The sequence below is a fragment of the Gambusia affinis genome, linkage group LG08, assembly GCF_019740435.1.
Source record: "Gambusia affinis linkage group LG08, SWU_Gaff_1.0, whole genome shotgun sequence".
Classification (NCBI taxonomy): domain Eukaryota; kingdom Metazoa; phylum Chordata; class Actinopteri; order Cyprinodontiformes; family Poeciliidae; genus Gambusia; species Gambusia affinis.
Window position 1 is genome coordinate 9796541 of NC_057875.1, and position 26987 is coordinate 9823527.

At 37.8% G+C, this 26987-nt stretch overlaps 3 protein-coding genes across 4 annotated transcripts in view; 2 read left to right on the plus strand and 1 right to left on the minus strand.

The window, feature by feature from the left end:
• The window catches only part of slco3a1a (solute carrier organic anion transporter family member 3A1a), a 31723-nt gene extending 26966 nt beyond the window's left edge, over positions 1 to 4757 (plus strand). Inside the window, exons 7-10 of the mRNA XM_044125230.1 lie at positions 1639 to 1807; positions 2741 to 2913; positions 3016 to 3080; positions 3450 to 4757. Of these exons, the coding sequence (XP_043981165.1) occupies positions 1639 to 1807; positions 2741 to 2913; positions 3016 to 3080; positions 3450 to 3802 (760 nt within the window). The 3' untranslated portion in view covers positions 3803 to 4757. The remainder of the gene's footprint in view (positions 1 to 1638; positions 1808 to 2740; positions 2914 to 3015; positions 3081 to 3449) is intronic.
• A 388-nt stretch (positions 4758 to 5145) lies between these two features.
• On the plus strand, positions 5146 to 20265 carry st8sia2 (ST8 alpha-N-acetyl-neuraminide alpha-2,8-sialyltransferase 2). Its single transcript, XM_044125231.1, has 7 exons — positions 5146 to 5206; positions 6889 to 7357; positions 8756 to 8812; positions 11091 to 11225; positions 11314 to 11571; positions 13586 to 13879; positions 16779 to 20265. The coding sequence occupies exons 2-7, from the start codon at positions 7260 to 7262 to the stop codon at positions 17083 to 17085; spliced, it is 1149 nt and encodes a 382-aa protein (XP_043981166.1). The 5' UTR covers positions 5146 to 5206; positions 6889 to 7259; the 3' UTR covers positions 17086 to 20265.
• Positions 20017 to 25555, minus strand: fam174b (family with sequence similarity 174 member B). Of its 2 annotated transcripts, XM_044125233.1 has the most exons (3): positions 24978 to 25555; positions 23893 to 24024; positions 20017 to 23092 (listed from the first exon to the last, which is right to left on the minus strand). In XM_044125233.1, exons 1-3 carry the CDS (start codon positions 25253 to 25255, stop codon positions 23089 to 23091), a joined length of 414 nt encoding a protein of 137 aa, XP_043981168.1. In that variant the 5' UTR covers positions 25256 to 25555; the 3' UTR covers positions 20017 to 23088. The 2 variants fall into 2 exon arrangements, with proteins under 2 accessions (XP_043981168.1, XP_043981167.1); XM_044125232.1 differs by lacking the exon at positions 20017 to 23092 and having other exon boundaries at positions 23859 to 24024.
• Between the last annotated feature and the right edge of the window lie 1432 nt (positions 25556 to 26987).

Here is a 26987-nt window from a genome sequence, read left to right on the forward strand (position 1 = left end):
AGAAAGTATTTAGTGATCATGGCAGGTTTGCCGGCTGTATTTGGAGTTAACCGTGTTCATTAACTTGGTTGTTCAGTCAATCACAATGGCAGACGTTCCATAACTCTTTGGAATATCAGCTAACCAGTACTTATTTATTTGCTTTGACCGTTTGGACCTCCTGCACGTGCGGATAGAAGTGCCACTCTTTCATGTGTGTCTTCTCTGTGCAGACCATCATATGCTGCCTTTTAAGGGAACAATAGTAGTTAATCTACCCTATCCCACTTCTACTACTGTTTAATTCTTTAACCCATTACATGGGGCCTCCGATTGACAGGAGCACAATATATGTCCGATAAGAAAGACTAGATGCCACAGATGAGCAATGAATATTTACAATTTTCTCAATGTAATCATTGTGATTATATATGTTTTGTGTTATATGATCAATTCACTCAAATGGCTGTTGACCGTAACAGCAGGTAACAACATAAAGCCTTCTACCTGGGATAGCTAAACTTTATTAAAGGTGACCTGCACAGTAAAAATACAATTCACCTCTGTTTGTTAGGGTGCAGTGGGCTTTGTGTATTATATAAACAAATCTGCATCACCTCATTTCATCTATAAACAGGATTTCTATTCAGTGCGGCTTTTCACTCCAGAAGGCTGCATGAACTGAATACAAAGGCGTTACTGAGACAGACAATAATACAATTTGATGAAAAAAATGCACTGATTTTCATAGATGACTGATTCAGTCATTGTCAGGTTCTTCCAGGCACACAATGTTTAATTCTAGTTTTAAATAAATCCACCTGAGACTCTCAATTGTCATGCTTCCTGTTGTTTTTTCTGCTTTGTATAGTGGCTGTACTGGTACTTAGAAACAAGTAATAGAGATCTGCTGATGTAGTAAAGTATTCATGTAGTATTCATGCACTATTACCATATTATATTCATATATTCTAAAATGTATGAGGAAATAAATAAGCAAATGTATCAAATTTTAACTACTGGTAAAGATGCGACTGGAAAATTTGAGAAAAATACAACTAGACATGCGTTAATATTTATTAGTCAGTCTCATCTGAATGTAAGATGAGAAATACAGAGGACCATGTCACAGAAATGTACTTTACTTGCTGCAACAAATCAAACTGAGCTTTATGACCCAGTTGTAATTTCTGCTTTTGATCATGACAAGGACTGCATCAAACTGTTATTTGTAATACATCTTCATTCTAATAGTTCATTCACATACTTTTCTGTACGTCAGATTCAGAATAAAACATAGCTTCTACCTACATCTAATTATTACTTTTGGATGTAGGTGGATAGGCTTCCCCAGCGGGAAATAGTTACATTACAACAGCATCAACAAAGACATTTAAAGCAGACAGAAGACAACTAACAATAAAAACATTTGTATGTATTAATATGGAAATAATGTATTCAAGTTTAGTTGTTGCTGTTTCCTTCTTGTAGTCAACATTCTTTAGACACACTGTTCTTGTTTCTCCATAGGAACTCCATCTTGTCTTTTTGGTTTTACAACCTAGACTCAACATGCTATGACTTTACCTTCAGTTTGGACAGATGTATCTATTTAACACTGAGGTGAAAGACATTTAGATCTCCTGTGTTTCTGTTCAGGACACTAAATGTGGGTGAGAAACCGGAGGCTCAGTGCATCAGCCACTGCAGCTGCTTCACCTCTTCCATCAGCCCCGTGTGCGGCTCCAATGAGGTTACCTATCTGTCTGCCTGCTTCGCCGGCTGCACCCGGACAGGAGCGTATCAGTCCGCAACAAATATTTCGCAGGTATTTTCCACTGCTGTACAAGTTAAACATATTCCCATGTGCTGTTGTATTTATGAAGTGGGGTGTGTGGAACAAGAAGTACGCATATCATTTTTATGTGCTCTTGTTCTGAATATGGAATGTCTATTGGGAAAATGAGTGTGGAATTCCCACACTATTTTGTTCTGCTAAATTTGTTATGGTTTCACAGTCTTGTTTTATTCACACATTCCTTCATGTTTAAGCATCAATTGAGTGCTCTTGAGTGGCCACAAGTGGTTGGAGAGTTGTTAGGCAAATTAATCAGAAACTGGGTCAAGCTGTGATTTTCATTTTTTAGTTCCAAGCATCCCTAATACTTGAAGTGAAAGTCTGCGGCATTCTGGTCATTTTTGTGAAAAAATAAAAATAAAAAAATACAGTACAGACCAAACGTTTGGACACACATATCAGTTCATGAAGTTTCATGAACTGCAATATATATATATATTTCTAACTATTACAAGTTTATTATAACTTAGCTCAAATTAAAGGTAGGTTTTATGCCAACGGTTGGCTACAGCAAAGTAAACTGGGGTATAAAGAATGCACCTCCCTATTATCAATACCCAGACCTCCCAAAAACAGATGTGTGTGTTTAACAAGGTGAACATCACCTCCTCACACAAACAGCAGTTAGCAGGCTCTTACCTTGGAGGTTAAGTGTTATATTCTTTTTTCTGCTGGTACTGGCTAAGATTTGCCCTCCCTTCAAAAGTTAAGGTATGATAAATTATAATGTGCCTCAGGACAACTGGGAATTGTGGGCATTGCTCCAAAGTTGATTAAATTATGCAATTTCTTTCTTCCTGGTTCCTTTGGTTATGAGTATATCTTTACTTCCGATTTCCAAACATGGATGTAAATCTATGGCCCTGTGCAAATTCTTTTTTTTTTGTCTTTCCATCTTTACAGAGCCTGACTGGCTGCACCTGTATATCTTCCAAAAATGGCCCTGGCACTGCTACTCCCGGGAAATGTCCATTGCCAGGTTGCCAAGAGGTTTTCCTCATCTTCCTGTGTGTGATATGTGTCTGCAGCCTTGTGGGAGCCATGGCCCAGACTCCCTCTGTCATCGTGCTGATCAGGTAAAATGTGCTGTTCAGTTTGATGTGTTGGCTGAATACATCAATCAAAAACACCTTTGAGAAATGAACATGTTATCTTTTTTTTGTCTGCTTCCCTTCTAGGACCGTGAGTCCTGAACTGAAATCATACGCTCTAGGAGTGTTGTTCCTTTTGTTACGACTCCTCGGTAAGAACCGACAGCAGAAGAACTGATCAGACCGTCTTGCCCTGGCTTCCTTCCTTTTCTGATTTCATATTAAGAGAGATAATCTAGTCAAGACAAGTCAAGTAGTTTTTCCAAAGGGAACAACTGCTAATGTTGTTGAAATGCAGCTTTCCAACAACATACTGTATATGATGTTAAGCTTGAACTTTTTCCAAAATATGACGACATTTACTTTGTGCAATTCAACTGAAGAACAAGCAAATGTGTAAGAAGGAGGAGTACAAAAAAGAAAAATGGTCGAATAATCTTGTTATATTATTTGATTGGTAGCTGCTGATATTTTTCATGTCAACAGATTTCATAACGCTATTTGGTGTTTCTGTTTACCAGGATTCATCCCGCCTCCTCTGATCTTCGGTGCCGGGATCGACTCCACCTGCCTCTTCTGGAGCTCTAACTGTGGCGACAAAGGGGCCTGCCTTCTTTACCACAACGTGCAGTACAGGTACCTCTATGTGAGCCTGGCCATCTTCCTCAAGGGTGTGGCCTTCTTGCTCTACACCACCACGTGGTACTGCCTGCGGAGGAACTACAAGAAATACATCAAAGGAAACGAGGGCGGCCTAACGGCGACCGAGTTTTACCCGTCCCTCGGCGACGGGCCCAAACCCGTGGACAGGACAAAGTTTATATACAACCTGGAGGACCACGAGTTTTGTGAAAATATGGAGTCTGTTTTGTAAGAATTTTTCTTCGCCTGTTGAAATGATAAAAGGCCATACAGGCCTGAGGTGCACTCCATGAGTTTTTCCAGAGGGTCCATTCTAGTTCTTTGAAACCATGAGGTGTTGTCAGTGAATTCCTGAAGACGACTCCACAGCCCTCGCTGGGTCAGTCCTGGTTGTTTACTAGTGCACGGCTATAGTTGCCATATTGTTTAGGTCTTTCATGACCAAACTAATCTGTGTGGGTAAATGACAGGCTTCCTTCAGTCAGCACAGTGTCCTGTCTGTTACTCTAAAAAAAAAAAATAAATAAGATTTTTAAGTTAAAAAAAATGTTTTCTTCAGATGTTTAAAAGTTGCCAAGTGTTTACAAACTAATAGCTGATGAGTCACTGTACTTTACTTCAGAACAGGAGAGTCCAGATGCACCTGAGCCAGACTGGACCGGGTTATTTTAGTGGCCTGATAGAAGTTTGGTTTCCGTTTTTCTTGCTGGATCAATAAAATAAACTGTTTTTATTACTTGGACTAGACTGTAAAGCCTTGCCACATAGGTGCAATTCAGATCCAATTTATTCATGTTCTTAACTTTAGCCTTTTTTTTAGGACTGCAGGGGTTTTTTTCACTGTAGCAGTTTGTTTCACATCAATTTGCAGAGTGTATTCAGCCTAATTTGTCTTAAAAGGGATTCAACATATAGGAATATATACATATTAATAAATATATATTGTTTTCTGCACCCAGTGGAGATGCAGAGAAGAAAATCTATAGTAATTATTTTTTGTGTTTCAGAATTTGTATTAAGATTAGAAATCATATGATTGGTTCATTAGGCCCAGGATGTTTTATTAGTTCATATGTGAGCTAAGAGCTAATAATTACATTTTTGTGATGCGTCTGTCTTATGTCACAAATGATTTCTGAATATTTATATTGAGGATTAAAGTGTAGTTCGCTATTGTGAACAAAAAGTGTTCACACTCAGCCTGTAGTGTTTAGCATAATGACTGCAGAAACAATTCTGTGGTATTGGCTCACAAAGTGAATAGTGAGCTAATTCCTGTATTTAAATCTAACACAGCTCTTCAGTTCACTCCACTAGTCTCTTTGCAGTTACAGTTTTGTCCCTTTCTTACACTTTTTGTATGGCAACATATCATTTATTTTACTCTGGAAATAAATTATTTTTCAGAAAATTCAATCAAACTTGAATCTTTTGTTTATTTATAAAAAGCAGTCAGAGTCGATGTGTTTTACTGAATCAAATCATTTTTGAAAAACAACACTTAGAAAAATCTTGTAAGAACCCTTGTGGTAATAAAAAGAGGAAGTGATGCATTACAAAGATCCATTAGTGAGTGTGCTTATTAATGTCTCACATTGGTTTAAGGTGTTGATAAAATCTTCAAACATTGCTAAAGGTAAGCTACTATAATACAGTAATGAAAGCTTTAAAAAACAGAATGGTTATGAAGTGAGAATTTAAAAATGAATCACAAGATTTTACTTTTAATAAAGTTTTTAATAAAGAAATTTGTGAAGGAAAAATTTTAAAAAGAGAAATGTTGCAGTAGGATTTAATATTGATTATAGCAAGTTGATTTAATTTATTAAAATTTAGCAGCAAAAGTAAATATTCCTATATTTAGAAAATGAATGCAAAATGACTGCTTATTTTTCAAGGCAACCTGACTCTGATCTATGATTCCCAGTACATGATAGACGTGAGGCAGGGCTTGTAGTCACTGATGTTTACGAGAATATGATCAAGGTGACGGAATGAAATATAAAAAAAAATGCGACTTAAGTAAAACTAACACATCGATTAGTAACCAGTAGGCTATATGTCATTTATTCATTCATCTAAAGGAGAAGATTCTTGTTAAAACAACATCTTGTGATAGTTATAATTTTTGGGACTTTTTCCGAGTGTAAATAGAAGATGCTTTAAAGTGCAGTGTGATTCAGTTCGTATTTCTGTCTGTTTTGTCCTCGGCAGCTTGTAAAGTCTAATTATAGACCAATGACACTCTTCATGAAGACAAAAGAAGCATCCCCAGTCTGCTGACAATACTTTGCGACACGAACACACAAAATGCAGCTTTGATGTGTCCTTGTTGAAAGTCAAAAATGCACAAAATAAATCCACCAGTCAACGCAGAAACAGCTGCAGGCACGGATCAAAAGCTGTCAATTAGCCTAAAGAGTGTTTTATTGAGATAAATTGTGACACAAGCAGAAGGATACAAGCAGGAGGATACGAAGCAGTAAATCGACTCTGGGGTCAATCGACTGCTGTCTCGACGGTGCCGTTTGTTTGTCTCCACGTTTCAGCGACTGTTAACCAAAAATAGCTGCTGACAAATGAGAATTTAACGTCCTTCACACAAATCAGAAACTTTAAACAGGATATAAATCTGAGCTGCAAATTTAGGCAAAATTGTAAAAGCGAGTTGACACAAATTTACAAATAATTCATGAGAGGGATGATAGTTTCAGATTTTCTCACCTGGATACAGCTCATTATGTGTCTTGCCATCTGTACTTTTCAGTTTATGTAAATCAGACCTTTAACCCCCTGCCAGCTCTATTGAACTCATCAAATAATGTATGCATGGATTGTGAAAGCAGGGAACAGTCACTGTAGATTTGTATTGACCAAAATGTATTCATTTTCCAGGAATAAACATGGACAAATGCCTGCCATTATATGTGAATATGGTTTTATCATGAGACAGACGCTGTGTCAATATTGAAAGATACTGTTCAAGATTTTTGATCAATTTCTAAACATAATTTGCTCTCCACCACAATAATTACTGCTCTGCGTATTAGATGGTTAATTATATTGGCTATAATTAGTAAATGTAATATTATATTGAGGTCAGGCAGATTCATTTTGCATAAATAAAAACTTTTTGTTAAACAGTTAGCTAAATTTTAGCTTAACATCAAATGTTTCGTTATTTTACTTTAAGTGAAACTGTCACTGACACATTTTCGACCTCTTATGCAAAAAGCTGAAGGTGTGAATGGAGATGTTTATTTATCTGCTTGTATTTTATATTTAAAAAAAAATGTGTCCGTCCTCTGCGCCTTTAAGGTTGCATGTGGTCTCGCAGCTCCGGCTGAGAGCTGTGTAGGTGCACGCTTTCAAAGTTTCACTGGGGGAATTGAGACAACGGGAGACTGCAGCGGCACATCGCCCCGTCGGGAGACAGAAGCGCACAACATCCGAGGAGGAAGAGGAGGATCGGAGGAGAGAGAAGGACCACGTCTCACTCAGGGGAGTGTCCGATAAGAACAAAGAGAAAGAGAGAGAGGGAAAAATATGACAGAGCGGGTCTTGGGTTAACAGATGGGAACTAAAAGGAGGTGGATGTAACGCGAAACTCGCTGGAAGGAAGGGAGGAAAGAAGGAGGCGAGGAAGAGGGACTACCGGGCCGGCGGCTGCAGCCCACCTCCCCTCAGCCATGCCGCCAGTATTCCGCTCTCTGCTATTCGGCTTTCTAGCGCTGCTGGTTGTGCTTTTGATAATTGATGATATTGCAGAAGTGGAAAAAGAAAGCGCGTAAGTACCCCAGCGTAATTCATCCAATCAGTGTATCCCCTATCTCTGGGTGCCTATTGTTTGCAGCCCGGCAGGTTAGATCTAATCTATTTGGGGTGCATGAAGGAAGAATCAATGAGGGGAGAAAAGCGGTGCGGGGGGGGTAAAAACAAAAACGACAACACTCACAAAGCGAGTTACTTTCATGAACTGATTGAAGTTTGGAGTTAAATTTTGAGCCCCCTGTGCCCCCCCGCCCCAGATTTGTAACAGTGGTGTGCAGCTGCTCCTACAGCAGCCCGCCTGCTTGCCTGCCTGCCTGCCCAGGTCTCCAAGGATTTGGCTATTTGTCTTGCAGCATGCGGGATGTAGGATACATTTCCACTATACTAGTGTGCATAGAGGCTTTGAAATTGAGAAACCGCATGTGTGCGGGCGTGTGTGTGTGCGTGTGTGTGTGAGAGAGAGACACACAGAGAAACATGGAGCAGAAAGGACAAACAGACTGCAAACATAAAAAACGTTTTCTTATTTTATTTTCACTGTCAGATTTTTAAATTCTGAGCAGCGCAGTAGAATCACTCCAGATCACATCCATGTTTCCTGCAAAAAATCTTTTTTTATAATTATTTTGGTGGTCGTAATAATAATAATCATTATTATTATTATTATTATTATTATTATTATTATTATTATTATTATTATTATTATTATTGTTATTATTATTATTATTATAACTGCTTAATCATAAGCAGTTATTTATCCCTGGTACTTTTTGTGTGACACTTTCTATTCCTCACATTTTCTTTTCCCTTCAGCAAGAGCATTTCTTGTTTATAATGTAATTACCCGGCTGTGGCTCATTTTGTAATGAGGTCACATTGGTCTGTGATTCACTGAGAGAGAAGAACCAGAACTAACTCTGCATAAATGCAGCTTAATAGTAGATCGTTTATAGGCCACCAGGACTGGAAAAGCGACTAAGGAGCTCATCACTCCTACATTTAGACTGACTGTCAGATTGACATGAATTTGTCAGATGTAACCAAGGTCATGGTTTTTCAGAAGTGCCTGATGGTGGAAAACCTGAGTGCACATGCTGCATATTTACAGTAAATGCATGATGGAGGAGGTGTTTAGGGTCTCTGGAGAAAGCCTGCTCACTTCCCTGTGAAAAGAAAACCTCCCCTCAACTTTAATAAGGCTCCATTAAGGCCAGATTTCTCCTTATTACATCAGCAAATGGGCTCACAGTGGGTTTCTCAAAGTGAAATGAAACCCAGAAGAGTTCTTTTCACCTTCACTCTCACTTCAGAAGCAGCAAATGCTGAATCCAGTCAAGACCTTGGATGTAAAATTGTGAATATGAGCTGCCTGGAGTGAATTGTTATTCAGTCTGAATCTCTTTCCCACCCTCAGAAATATCGGGCTCACGAAGAAAACCAACGTTCACCAGCTCATTCCGAAACCTCGCAGGTCAGAAATCTTATCTTTTTACATGTAATAAGTCAAATTCAGGAGCATCTCCCATGTACTAATTTTAATAAGTCATTTCCGAAAAAGAAAAAAAAATCCCACATAGGTTCATTTCAGTGTCAAACTTCAAGTACCGTAATTTCCGGGCTATAAGCCGCGACTTTTGTCTCACGTTTTCGACCCTGCGGCTTTTACAACGATGCGGCTTATTTCAGATTTTTTTCTAACGGCCAGTAGGGGCGCTGGAGCAGAAAAGGTAAGCGTGAGATAGCTGGAATATATCTGTAGAGGAAGGCTAATGTAACATCGTGCTTTGTGCATGAAAAAATTAGCTTGAACAGACCCTCATCATAGAGAATGCAAGAAGAAATGCATACGATGCAGCTTTCAAGTTAAAAGCAATCGAGCTGGCCGATAAAGAAGGAAACAGACACTGAGGAAGAAGGCTTCCATGGTTTCAGTGCACAGGAGGAAGAGGATGATGGCTCTCCGTGACTTTTAACCGTATGTTGTTTAAACCAGCCCTGTTAGTGTTGTTTTGCTATATTGCTGCTGTTCAGAAAGAAAAGCTACAGCATATTATTATCCGTTTTATTTAAACCAACCCTGTTAGTGCTGTTTTGCTATATTGCTGCTGTTCAGAAAGAAAAGCTACAGCATATTATTAAAACTTTAAAAACACTTTCTGTGTACCGTCTTTCTTTGTAAATATCTCATGTTTCAATGTAGGCACATGCGGCTTATACACAGGTGCGGCTTATGTATGTACAAAAATGTGTCTCCTTTAAAAATGTAGGGGTTGCGGCTTATAATCAGGTGCGCTCTATAGTCCGGAAATTACAGTACTTATTTCTCTTTACTTGAATGATGATGACTTACAACCAATGAAAACTCAAAATTTTGTTTCTTGGGAAATTTGAAGGTTATATAAACTCAGTGAAATAGTTTTTTTGAGCAGACACATGGTATAGCTAAAAGAAAGTCAGGGTGAAAACTGACCAGCACCCACCACAAGGAAAGTTAAGTCACAAAAGTTAATTGCCAAAGAAGCTGAGTATGTGTCAGCATACCAGTGAAAGTTTAGTGGAAGGTAAAACGTGTGGTAGAAAAGGCGCACAAGCAGCAGAGATAACTGTTCAGGATATATTCACAAAGCAAGAACTGTAGTTGGAGAAATAGACACACAGACATATCCAGAACATGGGCCACAATTATTACATTATTTGCATTACTGAACCACAGACAACAAAACATTATTTGCTGTCCCATTTATCTAGTTTGGTATATTTAAATTTTATGAGAAACATTTATTTAATTTTATGAGATACAGAATTTTAGGTTTTCATTCACTATGAATGATACCCACCAAAAGAAGAACAAATAAAAGCTTGAAATATGTGTTTCTCTCTTTGAACGGACTTAAATGATTTAACTTTTTAATGATATTCTAGTTTATTGAACTGCAGATGCCCACCTACCTGTAGACCCCCAGTTGGGAGCCAAATGGTCTGTGTGTGTGTGTGTGTGTGTGCGTGTGTGTGTGTGCGTGTGCGTGTGTGTGTGTGAGTGACGTTTAAGAGTCCTTTGCAGCCTTGATAACACAGTGAGTCATTGACAGTGGGTGTGTTGTAACTTTTTAAGGCAGCTGATAAAAATATCCAGCTATGTGTCACACAGCACTGTCAATGATATACATCTGCAGGAAAAAAAATGCTGAATAAACTTTGGAGTGTTTCATACAGCAACACTTCAGTTTTGAATGTGTTTGAAACATAAACTGATCGCTTTCAATATCCAGACATATTAAGACGATAAGCGGTTAAAATTCCAAGAATAAACTGAACAAATCTGCTTGAACTTTACTTATCTTCTAAGAGGAGCTAAAAGAAAATTCTCAAATGCTTATTTGAAGAAAAAAAAAACATTCTGCATACCAGATAGCCTGTGGTGGCAGCTTCTCTGAATGTGATTGTGCTTCATTTAAAGATAGGTCTATTTTAAGGTAAAACTATAACTAAGGCTACTCATGGCACAACAGGAGAGAAAGAGCCTCAGACTTTGGGTTAATATTTCTGTATTCTATAAATGCTATAAAACCAAAGCAAGACACAAATTTCAGGAAAATGCAAGGTACGCAAAAATATATTTTATCAATATTTAATGAAGACCTGTTTTGGGCCTGTGACGATAAAGAACAGCTGCAAAATTTGGACAGAATAACCAGACTCAGTTATCAGACTTTTAAAAGTCATTGTTTTCCTTTCTTCCAATAATTTAGAAAGGCAGCAGCACACACAGATCCGACTGTGACAACAGCAATCGCCAAATATCCTCATCCTCCAGCCTGTAACGGCACCACCAAACACTCGTCAAACAGTTGGGCCTTTAACAAGACGCTTTCCAACCTCATCAGGTAGGTTCTGATTTCTCATCACGACTTTCCTCTTCAAGGTCCGCTGAGACTAGTCTTTTAAGGAAAGCTTGTTTTCTCCTATTCGCAGAAAGAATATTCTCAGATTCCTCGACCCAGAGAGAGACATCTCAATTCTAAAGGGCACGCTGAAGCCAGGAGACATCATCCACTATGTGTTTGATCGTCAAAGCACCACAAACATCTCAGAGAATCTCTATCGTCTGTTGCCAACCTCTTCGCCGATGAAAAACCAGTATCATAGGCGCTGCGCCATCGTAGGAAACTCTGGGATCCTGCTGAATAGCAGCTGCGGACCAGAAATCGACTCTCATGATTTTGTTATCAGGTGGGTAGATCGTGTTTTTTAAGTTAAAATGGCATTAACTGTAATGTATTAACCCAAAAGACCAGCACCCAGTCTATTTAATCAAGGTCATGGTTTTATTTCTATTTTACCCATATTTGATAAAATATGGGTATCCATATTTTATCAAATATGGATAAAATCGACTTGTTAAATAGTTTTCAGTCCTCCAGTAGCATGATGTACTTCTTGGGGAAATTAACTCTTATAACTTTCCTGCTTCTTGCTCTGATTTCCAAACAGGGCTGTGTTTGTGAAGTCATCAGCCCAGGGGTGGGCGGGTCTCCTGCAACCTTTAGATGCATCTCTATTTTAACAGAACCTGAGTTAAATAATGAGGTCATTAGCAGGACTCTGGAGAACTTGACTGCACTTAAGAGGTGATTCAGCTGTTGGATTCAAGTGTGCTGGACCAGGGAGAGTTGCAGGACACCGGCCCTCAAGGACCAGAATTGCCCACCCCTGCATCAGCCTGTTCTGTGTTTGTGTGATTTATGTATCACCATTTCCAGCTGCCTCTGGAAGAAAAATACACCTGTTTTCATCTTTGCTGTGATAGCAGATACAAAAGAAAAATGTGATTCTGAACAGAGTTAGATCGGATCTAATGGAACATGCGGAGGTAGCGAAAAACTCCCTCTCATAAATCAGCCACTTTTAAAGATAGTGCATAAATAGAGAAGCAAGCAGAATGACAACTTCAGATTCTGTGCGCACGTTTTCTGTGTGCACACCCAGGCTCTGCTGCCTGTATATGCTTGCTGATGTCGAGGGGTCATGGTTACTTTCCAGCTGCATGATAATAATATAACATTTCTGTGGTAATCATTGGCTGAAAGCAGCGAACAGGAAACGTGTCATTTTGAAGAGCTAAGGAATTTGGTTTGGCACTCACACATGAGATGAGAAGATAATGTCTCAGCTAAATATAGGTCTCTGCCTTCGCTTGGTTTCTGCAAAGTAGGTTGATGGTGTTTGAGGTATCAGGTACAGAGCAGCAACAGTGTTTGCATACCAATTTCTCACACAACAAGATGCCTGGTTGAATTTTAAGCAGGCTTGAAACAGTACAAGACTACCTAAACGTTTTCTATTAAAAATAATTTTATTTATTTAGAATCTCTTGTTTTTGATTATTTCTGCATAAATCTTAATGCTTTTCCTACATGTTGATATGTTTTACAATTGCTAAATTGTAGTGTAAGAAGATGCATATATTGGTTATATTAAAATAAATCAAAATTAAATTATTTGAACTGCGATAAGACTTCGAAAATCTCAATTTTAGGACTGTGAGAATATTTTCTATGCAAACCCTCCTCAGCCCACCATGGTTAGGGTTACGATTGGACATCGACTAGAGAGTTTTGTGTATTCGTCTTGCATAGTTATGGTTAAAGTTACTTCAAAAATCTGCTTGCATTTGAAAAAGCAACTGACTCCTCAAAGCAGGCCTCTCATGAGAAACATTATACAAACCAAGATATGAAACCGTTTTATTTGAATCTAACTAAAAATGATGTGAGCCTGTGAGTGTCTGTTTACTTAGTCTCGCTTTTGATTTATTCTGGTCATTTCTGCAGTTTCCTTGCTCTCTGTTGACGTGATGTAACATTTCCCGCTGTCAGATTCATGCACAGAAACATTTATGCTCAAATGACTACTTTGTGTAAGTTTTTTGCCACAGTAGGTGTCACGTGTAGCACATTTTGCTATGATTGCACACCATGGAAATCAAAAGGTGAGAAAAATACCAGCCTCAGAGTTGTGGCTGGCAGCTATGACTAATTACATCATTTACCCACTGAGATAATAACCAGTTTAGAGTTCTGGCATTTTCCTCAGAGAAGAGGCTAGCTTGTTTGCTCTTCTGGAGCACAAATTGGAGGAAAATGAGCAAAAAAAAAAAAAAGACTTCACTATAACCATGAAAAGCTTTTTGATACTGGTTCCATTTGCAGTCATAGTGAATCAGCTTTTTGTTTCTTGTTTTAAGGTGCAATCTGGCCCCAGTGGAGGAGTATTCTCAGGACGTGGGCCGGCGGACCAACCTGGTGACCATGAACCCCTCGGTGGTGCAGCGCGCCTTCCAGGACCTGGTCAGTGACGAGTGGAAGGATCGCTTCCTGCGGCGCCTGCAGAACCTCAGCGGCAGCGTACTGTGGATCCCGGCCTTCATGGCGAAGGGCGGGGAGGAGCGTGTGGAGTGGGCCCTCCGCCTTATCCTGGTGCATACTGTGGACGTGCGCACAGCGTTCCCGTCGCTGCGTCTGCTCCACGCTGTACGAGGGTAAGATGAGATGCGAGCCCAGATGCTGCATTTCGCGGGAGCACCTGTGAGCAGCATAATCAGGGGTGTTGGCAAACTCTAATCTGCAGGCCCAGGTGGCTATTTTTAACCTTACAGCTCATCATCAGAGACACTCAGCGAGGAAGCCGTCTCGTTTCTTTATCTTGGCTCCAGCTCCTCTAGTTTTATTTGTTTCCTATAAAATCTGTCTTTTGTTTGTCATTGTCCCTGTTGTTCAAAGACGTTTGACATTTGGTGCAGTATGCTTATTTTCTGTACCGTTGAAGAAATTGATTTTTCCGCTTTTGGTGCGTTTTAATCTGGAACTCACAGGCAGTCAGCAGACAAAACCTGTCTTTGGAAACATATTTTTTGCCATCACCACTAATTTAACTCACAAAAATATTAACATTATTTTCTCATGTCACAACCATAAACCTCCGTATATTTTAATGGGATTGTAAGCAATAGAAAGGTGCAGTATTGTGAAACATAAAGAAAATAATTTATGAGTTAAAGTTTTTTTTACAATGAATATCTGAAAACTGTGACATACATATATGTACACCCCCTTCATCCTCACCTCTCAGAGAGCTGTGCACCTCCAGCTGGCAAACTCTTTCACATACTTAACACAAATGCACTTATTTCTAAACAAACGCTCATCCACCTCATACACACATCAACACACTGACATCAATAATCCAAATGGTCAGAGGTCATACAAACACAGGTTACTATTACAGAACTGAGGTTGAAATGTTGGATGCGGATTTGATTTAATTTTGTCTTAAGATCTCAGTTTTGTTGTGTCACATGAAGGTAACCAGCTTTTCTATGTGGTATACCTGAAATACCTAGACAAGACACATGGAAAATAAACAGGAATACTCTACATGTCTAATTCCCCTGGAGCAATAATCAGTTAAATTTAGGGACACCCAGTGGTCAAATAACATATGGCAGCTAACTGAATGTCCATCAAATCTGTACTGCTTTTTTGTTAAAATCTCCAAAACGTCCTCAAGAGCCAGAATTTGGTTTTACCCAAACAGACATTTTGGCATAATTACAGACCTCCATCAAGATGTCCAACCTATCATGAAAGTCCAGTGTACGGAAAATGCCTTCAGAGTTACACATTTTCACTTATAACCTCAAAGTCTTGATTAATAAAATCTTTAGCTTGAAAGATTTAAGCTAGGCAGTCTAAATCAAAGCATAAATACACGCCTTGCCATGTAAAAGTTGGGTCAGATTTTGTGAAATGTGGGCTGAAGCACAGTGCCAGTGATTTCCACAGAGACAAAGCACTCAGATGCTCTGACTTTATCTTGGTAGAAAAAAACAGCAGGATGCAGTGGGTCCTGTCGTCACTAGGAGATTGCCAGGCAACCGGGAAGAGATACGGGATGAAAGCTTTTGACAGATAGACATCATGTTGTCTGTCCAGTTCACACTGAGGAAGCCAGCAGCAGACAGTTGGTTTTCAAGTTCCTGTTTCATTGAGCTGCAGCTGAAATCCGTTTTTCAACCACATTACTTTGTGCATCTATGTGTTGCTTCTAAAAAAGATTAGTTTTAACTATGCTTAAGTTATTAATAAATTTGTGTTTTTGTGTTAGCAGTAGCTGTTGGAGGGATTAGGATGAAAATTTTAAATCCAATTAAGTTTTTCTATTAGCCAATATATTTAATCAATTAATTCATAGCTGCCATTTGAGTGCAGACCCTTTTTTCTACACCTGTTTTCTGAAGAGTTGTAAAATGCATCCTTCGGTCTTTCCAGGCTTTAACCAAAATCCCCCTTAGCAATTGTTTTCTTCCGCTCTCGGCTCTTTTATTCAGCAAGACTCTGCTCTGAATCAATTCAGCCTTGTTAAATGCCTAACCTCCTCTGCTGGTCAGTGACCAAATGATGCCATTTTATCTGCTCCAACTGACTTTCTGTATTGCAAAAGCATTAAAAAAAAACCACAAGCCGGGGCTTTCTGCTCCATGCTCTTACAGTGAAATAAAATTTTTGCTACAACATTTGGCCTCCTCACAGCTCAATATTAAAATGAGTTGCTGTTAACTTCACCAAATTGTTCACTAAAAGTCAATTTTTCTGAGTTCTGAAATTCATTAGGCATTTATTTCAGGCTTGTTACTACGACGGTTAAAAACAATACACGTCACTTTCCCAAGGTCTGTAATAAACCAGAAAAGCCTTGTCTCGAGTTGCTTTTTTAAAACAAAGTCCCTTTTACATGGCAGACAGAGAGCTGCAGCAGCCAAAACAGTCTCTATTTTGAGATTCTGAAGGCTCACTAGAAACAAATTCACACTAGCAGTCAGGGAATAAGAGGGGAAAACCCAGACTCTTTATGTGAATGATGTACAAACGTCTTGCCGCTTGAATTAAAACCTTCAACTTTAATGTGGATTTTTTGTGTCAATGGGTCTCTTAGAAAATACTTGCTTTCCGTAACCAATCGTAAAGAACAAGTGTGCCAAAGTGACTAAAGGTTTGTTGTCCAGTTTGTCATGCAAAAACATTGTTAATGAAAGCTAAATACTTTATGAGATACATAACAGTGTTTTTATGTAAATGTTTTAATTTGCCTACAGACACAAAATCACAGATGTTAAAACAACCACCATTGTGTGTTGGGTTTCATTAAGATTCTTTTTTATTGGAACATCCCTAGTTAATAGAAAACAAAATGGCTTTAAATACTGTAAGTTTTAACCTTTTATCTTTACATTTATCGTAACATCCATGGAGCAGTGATTAAAAATATCAAAATGTAAGTTTAGAGTCCTTTCTGCTAACTTTAAAGCAGATAAGTTAAACTCAAATGAATGCTCCGTTTTTCTTTTACTTCCTGCAACTAACAGCCTCTCATGTTAACAGGTACTGGCTCACCAACAACGTTCACATCAAGCGTCCCACCACTGGCCTCCTCATGTACACGATGGCCACTCGCTTCTGTGAGGAGATACACCTCTACGGCTTCTGGCCATTTCCTCTCGACCCACAGGGCAGGCCAGTGAAATACCACTACTATGATACTCTGAAATATGAGTACACATCCAGCTCCAGTCCTCACACCATGCCCCTGGAGTTCAGGACCTTGAGCACTTTGGACAGACAGGGGGCGCTCCGGCTCCACACGGGAAGCTGTGATCTGGACCGAGGAGCACAGAAAGATCTCAGCTGAACCCATGATTCTGAAAATAGCAAAATGTTATTCTTGTTACTGCATTTTCTGATAAAACTTGAAGGAAGAATTGAATGGGAACACTGTCAATTACAGCCTTTTGTATTGGCTCATTAAGCGTATTTTACCTTTAATGAGATTTCTATGGCAACCGATATTTCTTGGGGGTTTATTTGTGAGGTTCCACAAATGCAGCAGATGGTTTGTGTTTTATACCTGGGGCTACAGGTTTGGAGAAGACACGAAAATGGGCTATTTTCCTGCTGTTTCAAAGAAAAATGCCTCCATGATTCCATTTTAAAGTCAACTATTTGTATTGTAACACAGCAGGTACCTGTACACACAGGAAAAATCTGTCACTTGTACCCTGCGGTGCTGAATTTATACAATACTGTTTGTAAAGGAGAAATTTTTTTTTTTTTTATGAAAGCAGAGGCATCATAGAATGACTTTAATACCAAGTAGTTCATAATCTGATGGGCTTCATTAAATCTGTGATCTTAACTCTGGCATGTCCGCCACACGATGAGTAGCTGCGTGGTGGCTCTTGCGATGTCTCGTTGGGCCACAAGATGGAAGCACTGAATAATCAGGGACAAGAATGTACTAAGATCCAATCTGAGCTGCTTTATTCCTATCATTCTTAAAGAACTGGAGTGACTTTTAATTTCTTTTTTGTGCTTTTCTATCTTCACATAAAGCACCTTAAATTCCAGTGATCCCCAGTGAACTGGAGCCAACATTTGATGAGGTTGCCTTGAGAACCAAATGACTGAATGGAAGCATGCGGTGTTGTGTGTACTTTATCCCGTGAGGATAAAGTAGCAGTGTGCCAGCTGTTCACATATGAATGTTTGCTCAGCCGACACTAAACATTTTTGCAGAGTCTCCTCGAAGTTTCTGCACTGGGCATGTGAGATATGTGAGTACAGGAAGTTGTTTGCTGTTAGGAAGGAGAGCTTAGCATTTTAAAAATGAATGTATCAGTGACTTTCTTACAGTAAGTGAACCACAAGAATGTACTTTAAATTAATCTGTAACTGAAGATGTTCAGTGCAATAACCCTCAAACAAGGTAAAGCATTGTGATCTTGAGGTAGTGTTTTTTTTTAAAGGGATGTGACTTCTTCTTGTATAGGGACTTTTGATTAATATTATACCAGTATTTATAGAGAATGATAGATTTATTAGCATATTTAATTGTAGCTGACACTGTTCTGTGCCTATAACCAAAAATTGCCAGTGTATTAAAAGGACCACACACCTACATGTTTGTAAATACAAAGTTTCAGGATTCATGACAAAAAAGGTCTTACCTACAGCTTTGGCCAGAGGCTAACAGAAACCGATAATTGGCATGAATGTCAGATTATTATTTAAACAGTTTTTTTCAGGGTGGAGTGATTATACATCATCCAACTATGATAAAATATAATTAGGTGCACAAATCATTTTGGTTATAGCTTTTCTCTAATTCATACAAGGTCATAAGTATACATACTGGCTCAAATATATGTATGTACACCCACTATTAAATCAATAATAGCCCCCCAATCTGAAATCCCAACAAGTTCCTTTTTTAAGCCATCAAGAAACTTCTACAGCAGCTTAGCAGAAATAAGAATTGGTTTATCTAACAAATTCTGAATTGTTAGATGAACAATTGCAAATTGTTCATCTAAATCTATTCAATTCTAAAATAAGTTACATTAAAATCAATTAATTGGCTGAAGTTTAAGTCATCCCATAAGCTTAATTTTTATTAAGCTGGTGGTGTTTTATTTATTCCAATATCAGTTTTGATGTGTGGTTGGACACTGTAATAGCCGTGTACATGACCATGATGTCCAAGTTTTTACCACTTATAGTCGGTGATTTGATGCTAAATGTCCCTTATTCTGATTGAAGAGAATTCACAGTAAAGCTGTGTGCAAAAATTATTTTTTATGAGACCTTATCAAAACTGTGTTGTATAAATGTTTCACCCTGCAAAAAGAGCTCTTTAAATATGTCATTAATAGTCCAGAATCAATAGAAATCAAGACCAATGTGAGTGATGTACACTCCCCACTGCATCTATAATCATCTTGAGATTTCTATAAAGAAGTAAACAGACTGTATACATACAAATACGCAAAAAAGTTCAGACTTGAGGGCTGGCATGTTCTTTACGTCACTAAGTATTTATTGTAATTTCTGTAAAGCGAAAAAAACATTTTGTGGCTTCATTAATACTTTTGTACTTCCCCCGATGTTCCACTTCAGCAAAAGGTTTCTAGGAACTGTTTTTTTGTATTCCTGGTAAACAATTTGTGTATTTTGCTGCAACAAAAATGCTCCCATTAAAAAGAATTAGCAGAAGCATCTGAAATATTCCAGGACCTTCTCTGCTGCCCAACAAGATGCCTCTCATGCGCACACAGTCATGTGATTTTTCTCAGTAAAAAACAAAAAAAAACTGTTTTATAGAGGGTTTTTTGACAAGATGCGATTGCTCGCTCGCATGTTGGCCTTATTACCCCGTCAATTAAGTTAAGAATAGACATGAAAGTTGCACCAGAGACGTCAGCAGACTGGAGCAATGAAAGGTTTATTTGTGAGAGGCTGTCTGAGGTTGGCAAATATAGAAACATTCTGTGACCAATGCTATTAGGGTTAATTAACCCAGAATCTGCAGCTTGCCACAGTTTGAACACTTTCTAACATGTTGCTTTTCCTTGAATGATGTGGAGATTCTGTTTTGTTACTTTTTCCATCATGTACAATGTGTCATTTTGTATTACTATCTGAATCTCAGCAAATATTATCTTTTGCATGGTTGTCTTGCCTCGTGCACATTTTAATCTTTGTAATCTTATGTAGTAGGACTCATGGACACTTGGACTGCTCAGTTGTGACAATGTGAATGTAACAAAAGATCCAGACTAGGAAATATTCGAGCCTCTCCCTTTAAAGAGTCAACACTTTAAAAAAAAGTTTTATTCCAGTAATGCTGTAAAGAGATGGAAACCGAGGAAACAGACCGGTTTACACACAACATCTGTGTCAAACTTGTTTTCCAGAAACTTATAAAACTATTTAAACAGCTTTTTTTTAAGTCTTCACAGCCACAACTGATTTGTTTTAACAAGAGTAACTTTGTGCAGCAGATGACGCAAAACTAATAAATGTCTATAATTAAGATCTCTGCATGAGGAGGTTTTTTTTACACAATTTTACACACATGATATATACGAAAAAGAAAAGATTACGTGACAATAGCAATGGTACAAGCCTGAGAGACATTTAGCTGTTTGCCAGATTTCTGGTCATAGAGGAAAAGAGTTTGATTCGAAAATAAATAAAATACAAACATATGAAGTGGTCATGCACATTGTTGGAAACCAGCTGCTCTAATATCCAGTTTACAAAAGATAGACTAAAGAAGACATTCAGCATAGTTTTGCATACATTTTTGGTCCTATGTTGATTAATTTAATTCAATTTTCTCTGAACATGACAACAATTTTCTAGAAGGAAAAATAAATAAGATTAGAGTTGGTCTAAGCATAATTTAATTTAGGCCCCTCATTCCAGTTCTCTTTATTTAAGTAAATAAATTGAAGGAATTGAAGGAAGAAGGAACAGCAATATCAAACTTTGACTGAAGATAATCATCAAACTACTATTTTCTTTATGTAATTATTTAAATCCTGAAGAAATGTATCTTCAAAAAATTACATTTTTTCCCACAAACTCTCAAAAGGTTTTAGCATTTAAACCAATGCTTCATCCACATAAAACATTTGCTCAGATCAAAGAATTTTGTCAAAGTCAAGTTGAGGGCTTTGTTGTTGCCAATCGAAAGAGCAGTGGGAAACCTGTTGTGATTCTATTACCAGAATAAACCGAACCAAAGGCATTCCCCTCCATTTGAAGCATTCAAACACTAAATATATGTTGGCAATCAGAAGTTGTAACCTCCAACCAAACAGTTTTTACCTGCAATTTTTACTACATCTCATAGCCATATTGGATATAGGAAATCTAGTTTTGAGATCAATTTTCACTTTAGAAGCCCCTCTACTGGTTTGGGAGTAGCTAAGCAGAAGCTGAGTCTCCATATTCAAAGACTGGCTCTGGTGTTCTTTCTATTAGACCAAACCTCTGAAGCGTTGTAATTATGTTGGTGGCTACGTGGTGTGCTATCAAGTAACAGCTTGAATTAAAACAGAAGGTCACCTAAACTCACCTCAACTGTAGAAACGTATCCAGAGTCAGTCTTGTTGAATATTGTGCAAAGACGTTTGGTAGATTTTGCACATTTGGATTAAATTTGTACAAGAATTTTAGCTTGCGGAGGTTAATTGTTAAAGGTGTATTTTTGTTTCTAATATCATTTTGGACAAATGGAAATTTTATAAGCAAGTGTTGCTAGCAGCTTCAGTTGGTTTGTGTCTCTGTAAGCTGTAACTGTTCAAATAGCACATTAATTATGGACGAGAACAAACCCATCACATTAAACTCAAGTAATAGTTTTCAAAGGAGGGAGACACTTCATTTTTGACCATATATTTGCAGCAACCTTTATAATTATCAGTAAAGCCTTAAAACAAAGTTATATTTTCTTGCAGTGGAATAATCTCGAACCAATTGAGGCAAAAAATAATAATTTAAATTCTTGTAGGAATTTGTCCACTTATGAATATCAAAACCCATTTGCCTGATTTGAAAAGTATGCTGTCTTGTCTTTCTCATCATGAGAAAAATTAAACCCATATTCCATCATATTTACACCCAAATGAAGCTTAAAGTTTCTGATAATCATTTAAATTTCCACTCTGATTAATTTTAAGTCACATATGGCACAGTACCCATTTTAAAAAAGGGCACCAGCTGATTGGCTTTAATCGTGTGCCTTGCGTGATGTCTCTGACCCAAATACATAAAGAAGAATTAGCAGCTTTTTATTTTGTGAAATTCTGCAAGGGAGATCCATAGCTATTCTGCAGTGCTATAAATTTTACTCTCAGTACATTTAACTTTTTTTCTTCTAAATTATTAAAGTATACTCAAACCAAAGTATTTTAGTTTGAGAGGATTTTTATTTTCTAAAGTAAGATTATGCTGCTGCAGTACAAGATACAATCATCTTCAGGCTTTTTTTTTTTTTTTCGCGTCCCTACGATTGACACTAACAGGAGTGGAGAGAACCTTTATTGCAATCTTATGCTAAACATGACAGATTTTAGGATCCTAAAGAAAGCTTCTTGTTGTTTTGGCTCTGTAACACTGGCGATGTGTTGTCATGGTGTTTAATCGCTGAACCTGCTGCATTTCCCTCACGCTTTCTGACAACGTACTCCATTCACATTCAAAGCAAACAGATTTAAAGAGACATCCTGAGAACACTGACTGACATCAGCTTGATAGCAGCAAAATAAAACTGAATCTAAAACAACACAAACACAGCAGACAGAAAAGTTAGTAAGCCTTTAACAGTACATATGCACAATAAAGTGGTTAGTTGGTATAAATAAATGTGATACTAAAACTCACAAGATTCTTGTAAGGTTTATAGACAAAGCAACTATCCTGCATTATATTTTGTGCTTCTGATCTTTTTAAAACCTTCACTGATAATTAATAAACTTTTCCTCCAGTTAAGCCATGCTGAAAAATTTTGGTTCCTTCGACCTCCATCTTAGCTTAACATATTGTAGTTCAGGTTTAAAAAGCACGTCCAAGGATTAAATTAAAAATTTAAAATTTCGTTTGTCAAGACCACTTAAAGTTTGGTGGATATGTGACGTGTCTTATTTTAGAAACACTGAGTAAGTCATCTAGATAGTGCGATAGAATCTTTGCACAACAGCAGACAAATGGCATCTGTTCATTTTCAATGCAGGTAAAACACGAGTAGAAATCGCTGGCATGACGACATTTGGACGACAAAATCGCTGAAGTTTAGTTGAGGTGGGGGAAAAAAGGAGTTACCAAAAACAACAGTTGTCCCACATGGGATTCACCTGAAATGAGAGGAGAAACCGTTTTTAGTCTGAGAGGTTTTATTCATTGTAACACGTGAACACATGATGAGAAGGAAGTAGGCTCCCGTCTGATTTGGAAGTCAGGAATGCCAGGTAAACAGGACGTCATATCTTCCTTTAAGGAAGTGAATTTGTGTGTGCTAGCTGAGGAACAATTGAAAGCACGGAAGGGTGAAACCTAAAGTCAACAGCCGAGCTGAACTACAACTTAAAAAGAAGCATGTTTATTTGAGTGCATGTTAAAAAGCGCTGACTTTAATGGTTGTCGGGGGTTATATTACTTTTCCAAACATCCTCTGCGTAATTAAAATGATCCAGATTAACAAAAGTAGGCAGTGGAGGTGTTTCAGTATGCCAGGAATTTTATCAGCAAACTTTCACAGTCAAAGCAGAAGTACGAGTTGCTTTGCATGTAGGCAAACTCCACTTTACACAGTGATAACAAGAAAACTAATAGTAAAAAGTAAGTAAGTGCAAAAAGTAATACAACTTCTATTTATTCTAGGTTTGTCTTCATGTTTGCTTTATAGGAGGAACATGATATGTTTTTTGGGGACATTCTCACAATTCTGTTGGATTGTGGCTGCTAAAACTCCTCAGTTGGTCACAACTGAGGAGTTTATTCAAACCAGTAGAACAACCCATTTAGGTTTGCATGCAAACTGCTAATTTGTACTTACTGAAACTCGGAGTGTGCATATAAAAGCTAAAGAATTTTTCTGTTTAGTTTTTTTAATGTTGAAACAATGCATGCATCCTATCACCTGAACGGAACCGACCTGTATTTCACATCAAAGAGGGTCGAGTCGTCTTCGTCGTCATTTTCCTCGTTCAGAGGGGCCATCTCCACCCGCTCCGCCGGTGTAGTAATGATGTCGTATTTTCTCGTTTTCCTGATTTTTCGGCCAGACCTATGTGACAGAAAACATGTGAGAGTAACTTAGAGCACTAAAGTTAGTCAGAGCTTCTGTTTATATAAAACCAGATAATCACCTTCTTACCCAACCATAGTTTCCTAAGCTGGCATTAGGAAATTGTAGTAGCAAGTAATGACCAAAAAAGTTTACTCATTTTTATTTTTTTAATCGGCATATCAATTTTTAGAGGGTTACAGTTTTAAAACTGCTTAAATTTAGCTTTTTTGTGTTCCGTGAAGCATTTAGGATTAAGATTTTAGAGTTGTCTGTATGTTTTAGTATCGCTGTTGTTTATCTCAGATTTTTTTGTTTGTTTGCGAGAGATTATCTGTTTTAACCTCTGCAGAGCTCTTTGTCTTACACTCATCGAAAAGTCCAAATTAAGTTTGGTTGACTGACTGATTAAAGTAAACTGTCTGCTGCGGGATCTAACCAGCTTAATATCAGTCTTATTATATTATTGTCTTATGATATTATTCTTATGTTATTTTATAAAGCGCTGAACCACACAAATCTATATTATTTGCAATATGAAATAGGAAATTATTACCATTCAATGTTTATGACATATTTTTGTTCATTTGTATGCAAAGAAAAAACTATTTATTGATTACATTATTATACTGTAACTTTACTTACCAATTTTATGTTGTGTTTTATTACTTTAGAATAGTTTTTCCTTCATTACTGTTTAAATAATACAGTGCAAATATCCAAAAGACTAGAAAAGTACACATGAATTTGCAAGAGCTGCATGTTAGACAGTAATAGTCTCTATTACATGGCAAACAGATCTCTGTCATGCTTTTCTTTAGATTTCAACAATTGATTTTAAAAATCCTTCGTTCCTCATCTACATTATATCACAGAGGATATAAAACAGCCACAGTAATACCAGGTATCACAGTGAAAACAATCACTCTAAGCCTCAGAAGGGAGAAGCCTACCTTATCACTTTGATGACCAGGCATGTGATCAGGGCAGCTGTCAACACACAGATGAAAATAACGACGTTTTTCAGAGTTGGCAGGTAAGTCATCAGAGGTGAGATCCGGGATCCCACGGCACCGTGCGTGGCGTTTTTACTCGTCAGTTCATCGTGACCGAGGATGATGGACGTGGATGTTGAATTCTGCGTCGCAGATGAAGAATTCGGCGGTTCTCCACTGATCAGACAGAGAGCCGCCGCAATAAAAGTTAAAGCAAAACTGTGCGTCACAAACATGCTGCCGAAATGATTAATATTTATATGGGTATCAGAGGCTTCAATAGTTTTTTGCTTTTTTTCCCCCCCAAGCAGCAGCTGCTACATTATACACTCATCAGATATCTATATACACCAAAACGCGCAAGGTGAGACGCAAAAATCCATTGGTGCGCAGGTCCTGGCTTCACTTTAAGTCGTAACTTGTATGAGCTTCCGGAAGGTGTCTTCCTATAGGCGAGTTATAGCAAATCCCTTCCCGAACTGCGAGTAGAGATGAGGGGATTATCCGCCTCCGGAAGAGCTCTGCGGGCTGGCCCTCTGCTCCCGGTGCTGAGGAGGAGAGTTATGTGGGCTGGTGCTGCCTTCAAGTCGGTCACGTACATCCCAATTCCTGCTGAGCTGTTGCCACACAGAGCAGAGTTTTGGTTGATTTAAAACCTAAAATAACAAATAACACTTGGCAATTTCTACATTTACGAAAGGCTGAGTGCTTTTAAGAAAACATTTCTAAAAATATTACCTAGATTTTCCCATTTTGGATCAAATCTGATACAATGATACACTAATTCATTATTTTCTAACTTTTCCCACTTCAAATGTTCTTTCAAGCTTAAAATACTCAAACTACGACAAAACTTTTTTAAACTATTGGCATAATTATTATTCACCTGCAGATGAGAACCTGAAATAGAGCTGTTGACATGTCTTTCAAAGCAGTTGATGCTGATACAAACCAAGAGATTATTGTTTGGTTTTTGTACTTTCCCTGTCATCTTGCTTTATGTGTGGTGACAAGATAAATGTTTAGTCTTCAACCAGCCATAATTTCTGGTTGGTAAAATAAACAGGCCTCTGTAACATGCCATGTTTATAGTTCAGGTAAACAGATAGTAGATTACCAATTATGAATTCCAACAAACTTTACTCAATTGAATAAAGTTTATTGGAACTTACTTATGAAAAGTAAGTTATATTAATTTCAAATGGATTCTGCGGGACAGCTAAAATAATTTCAACATCCTTTTGATAAAAAAAAAAAAGTGTGGCTCCTCCTATTTGAACAAACTAAAGGAATGTTTTCCACAATAAATGTATATATACATATACAAATTTCCGACAGCATCTGAATGCACCAACAGTGTAACCATTAGGGAACAGAGAACACTGCTTCCCAGGGAAGACTTTCAGTTCACGATAGTGAAATCCTTTTATTAAATTAGAGGACATCATAGACCGATGTCTACAAAAGACGAATAAAGGTCTAATAATTGACCTGCGTCTATTGTTAAACGGTGCCAGAGGAGACATGTTTTGTATTTATTACACTTACACTTGCATCACACTTTTCAATAACGTTCCGGTTAAAATTAACCGTTTCAGCTTGTTGGATAAGATTTTTTGTCTTATCCAAACTATCTATGCAATTTTCAGATTAGCATAATGTGCTTCTTGCTTAAATCCAAATAAGCAAGAAGCTTGGAGTTCTATTTGGAACGCTACCCAAATAGAGTTTGCCACCAGGTGGCAGCACAAAATAATAATGTAACCAGCATTTTCCTGTATACATGGACTTTGAACATTTATATAGAAGTTGATCTTCCAAAGCTACAATAATGAAAAGTAACAATAAATTGGCTAGGTGCAGTTTTCTGAAAGGCTTTAATATTAATTCTTTAGATTTTAGAACAACCCTTCTGCACATATATACATCCATCCACTTAGACAATGGTTTCTATTTTTTATGTATAAA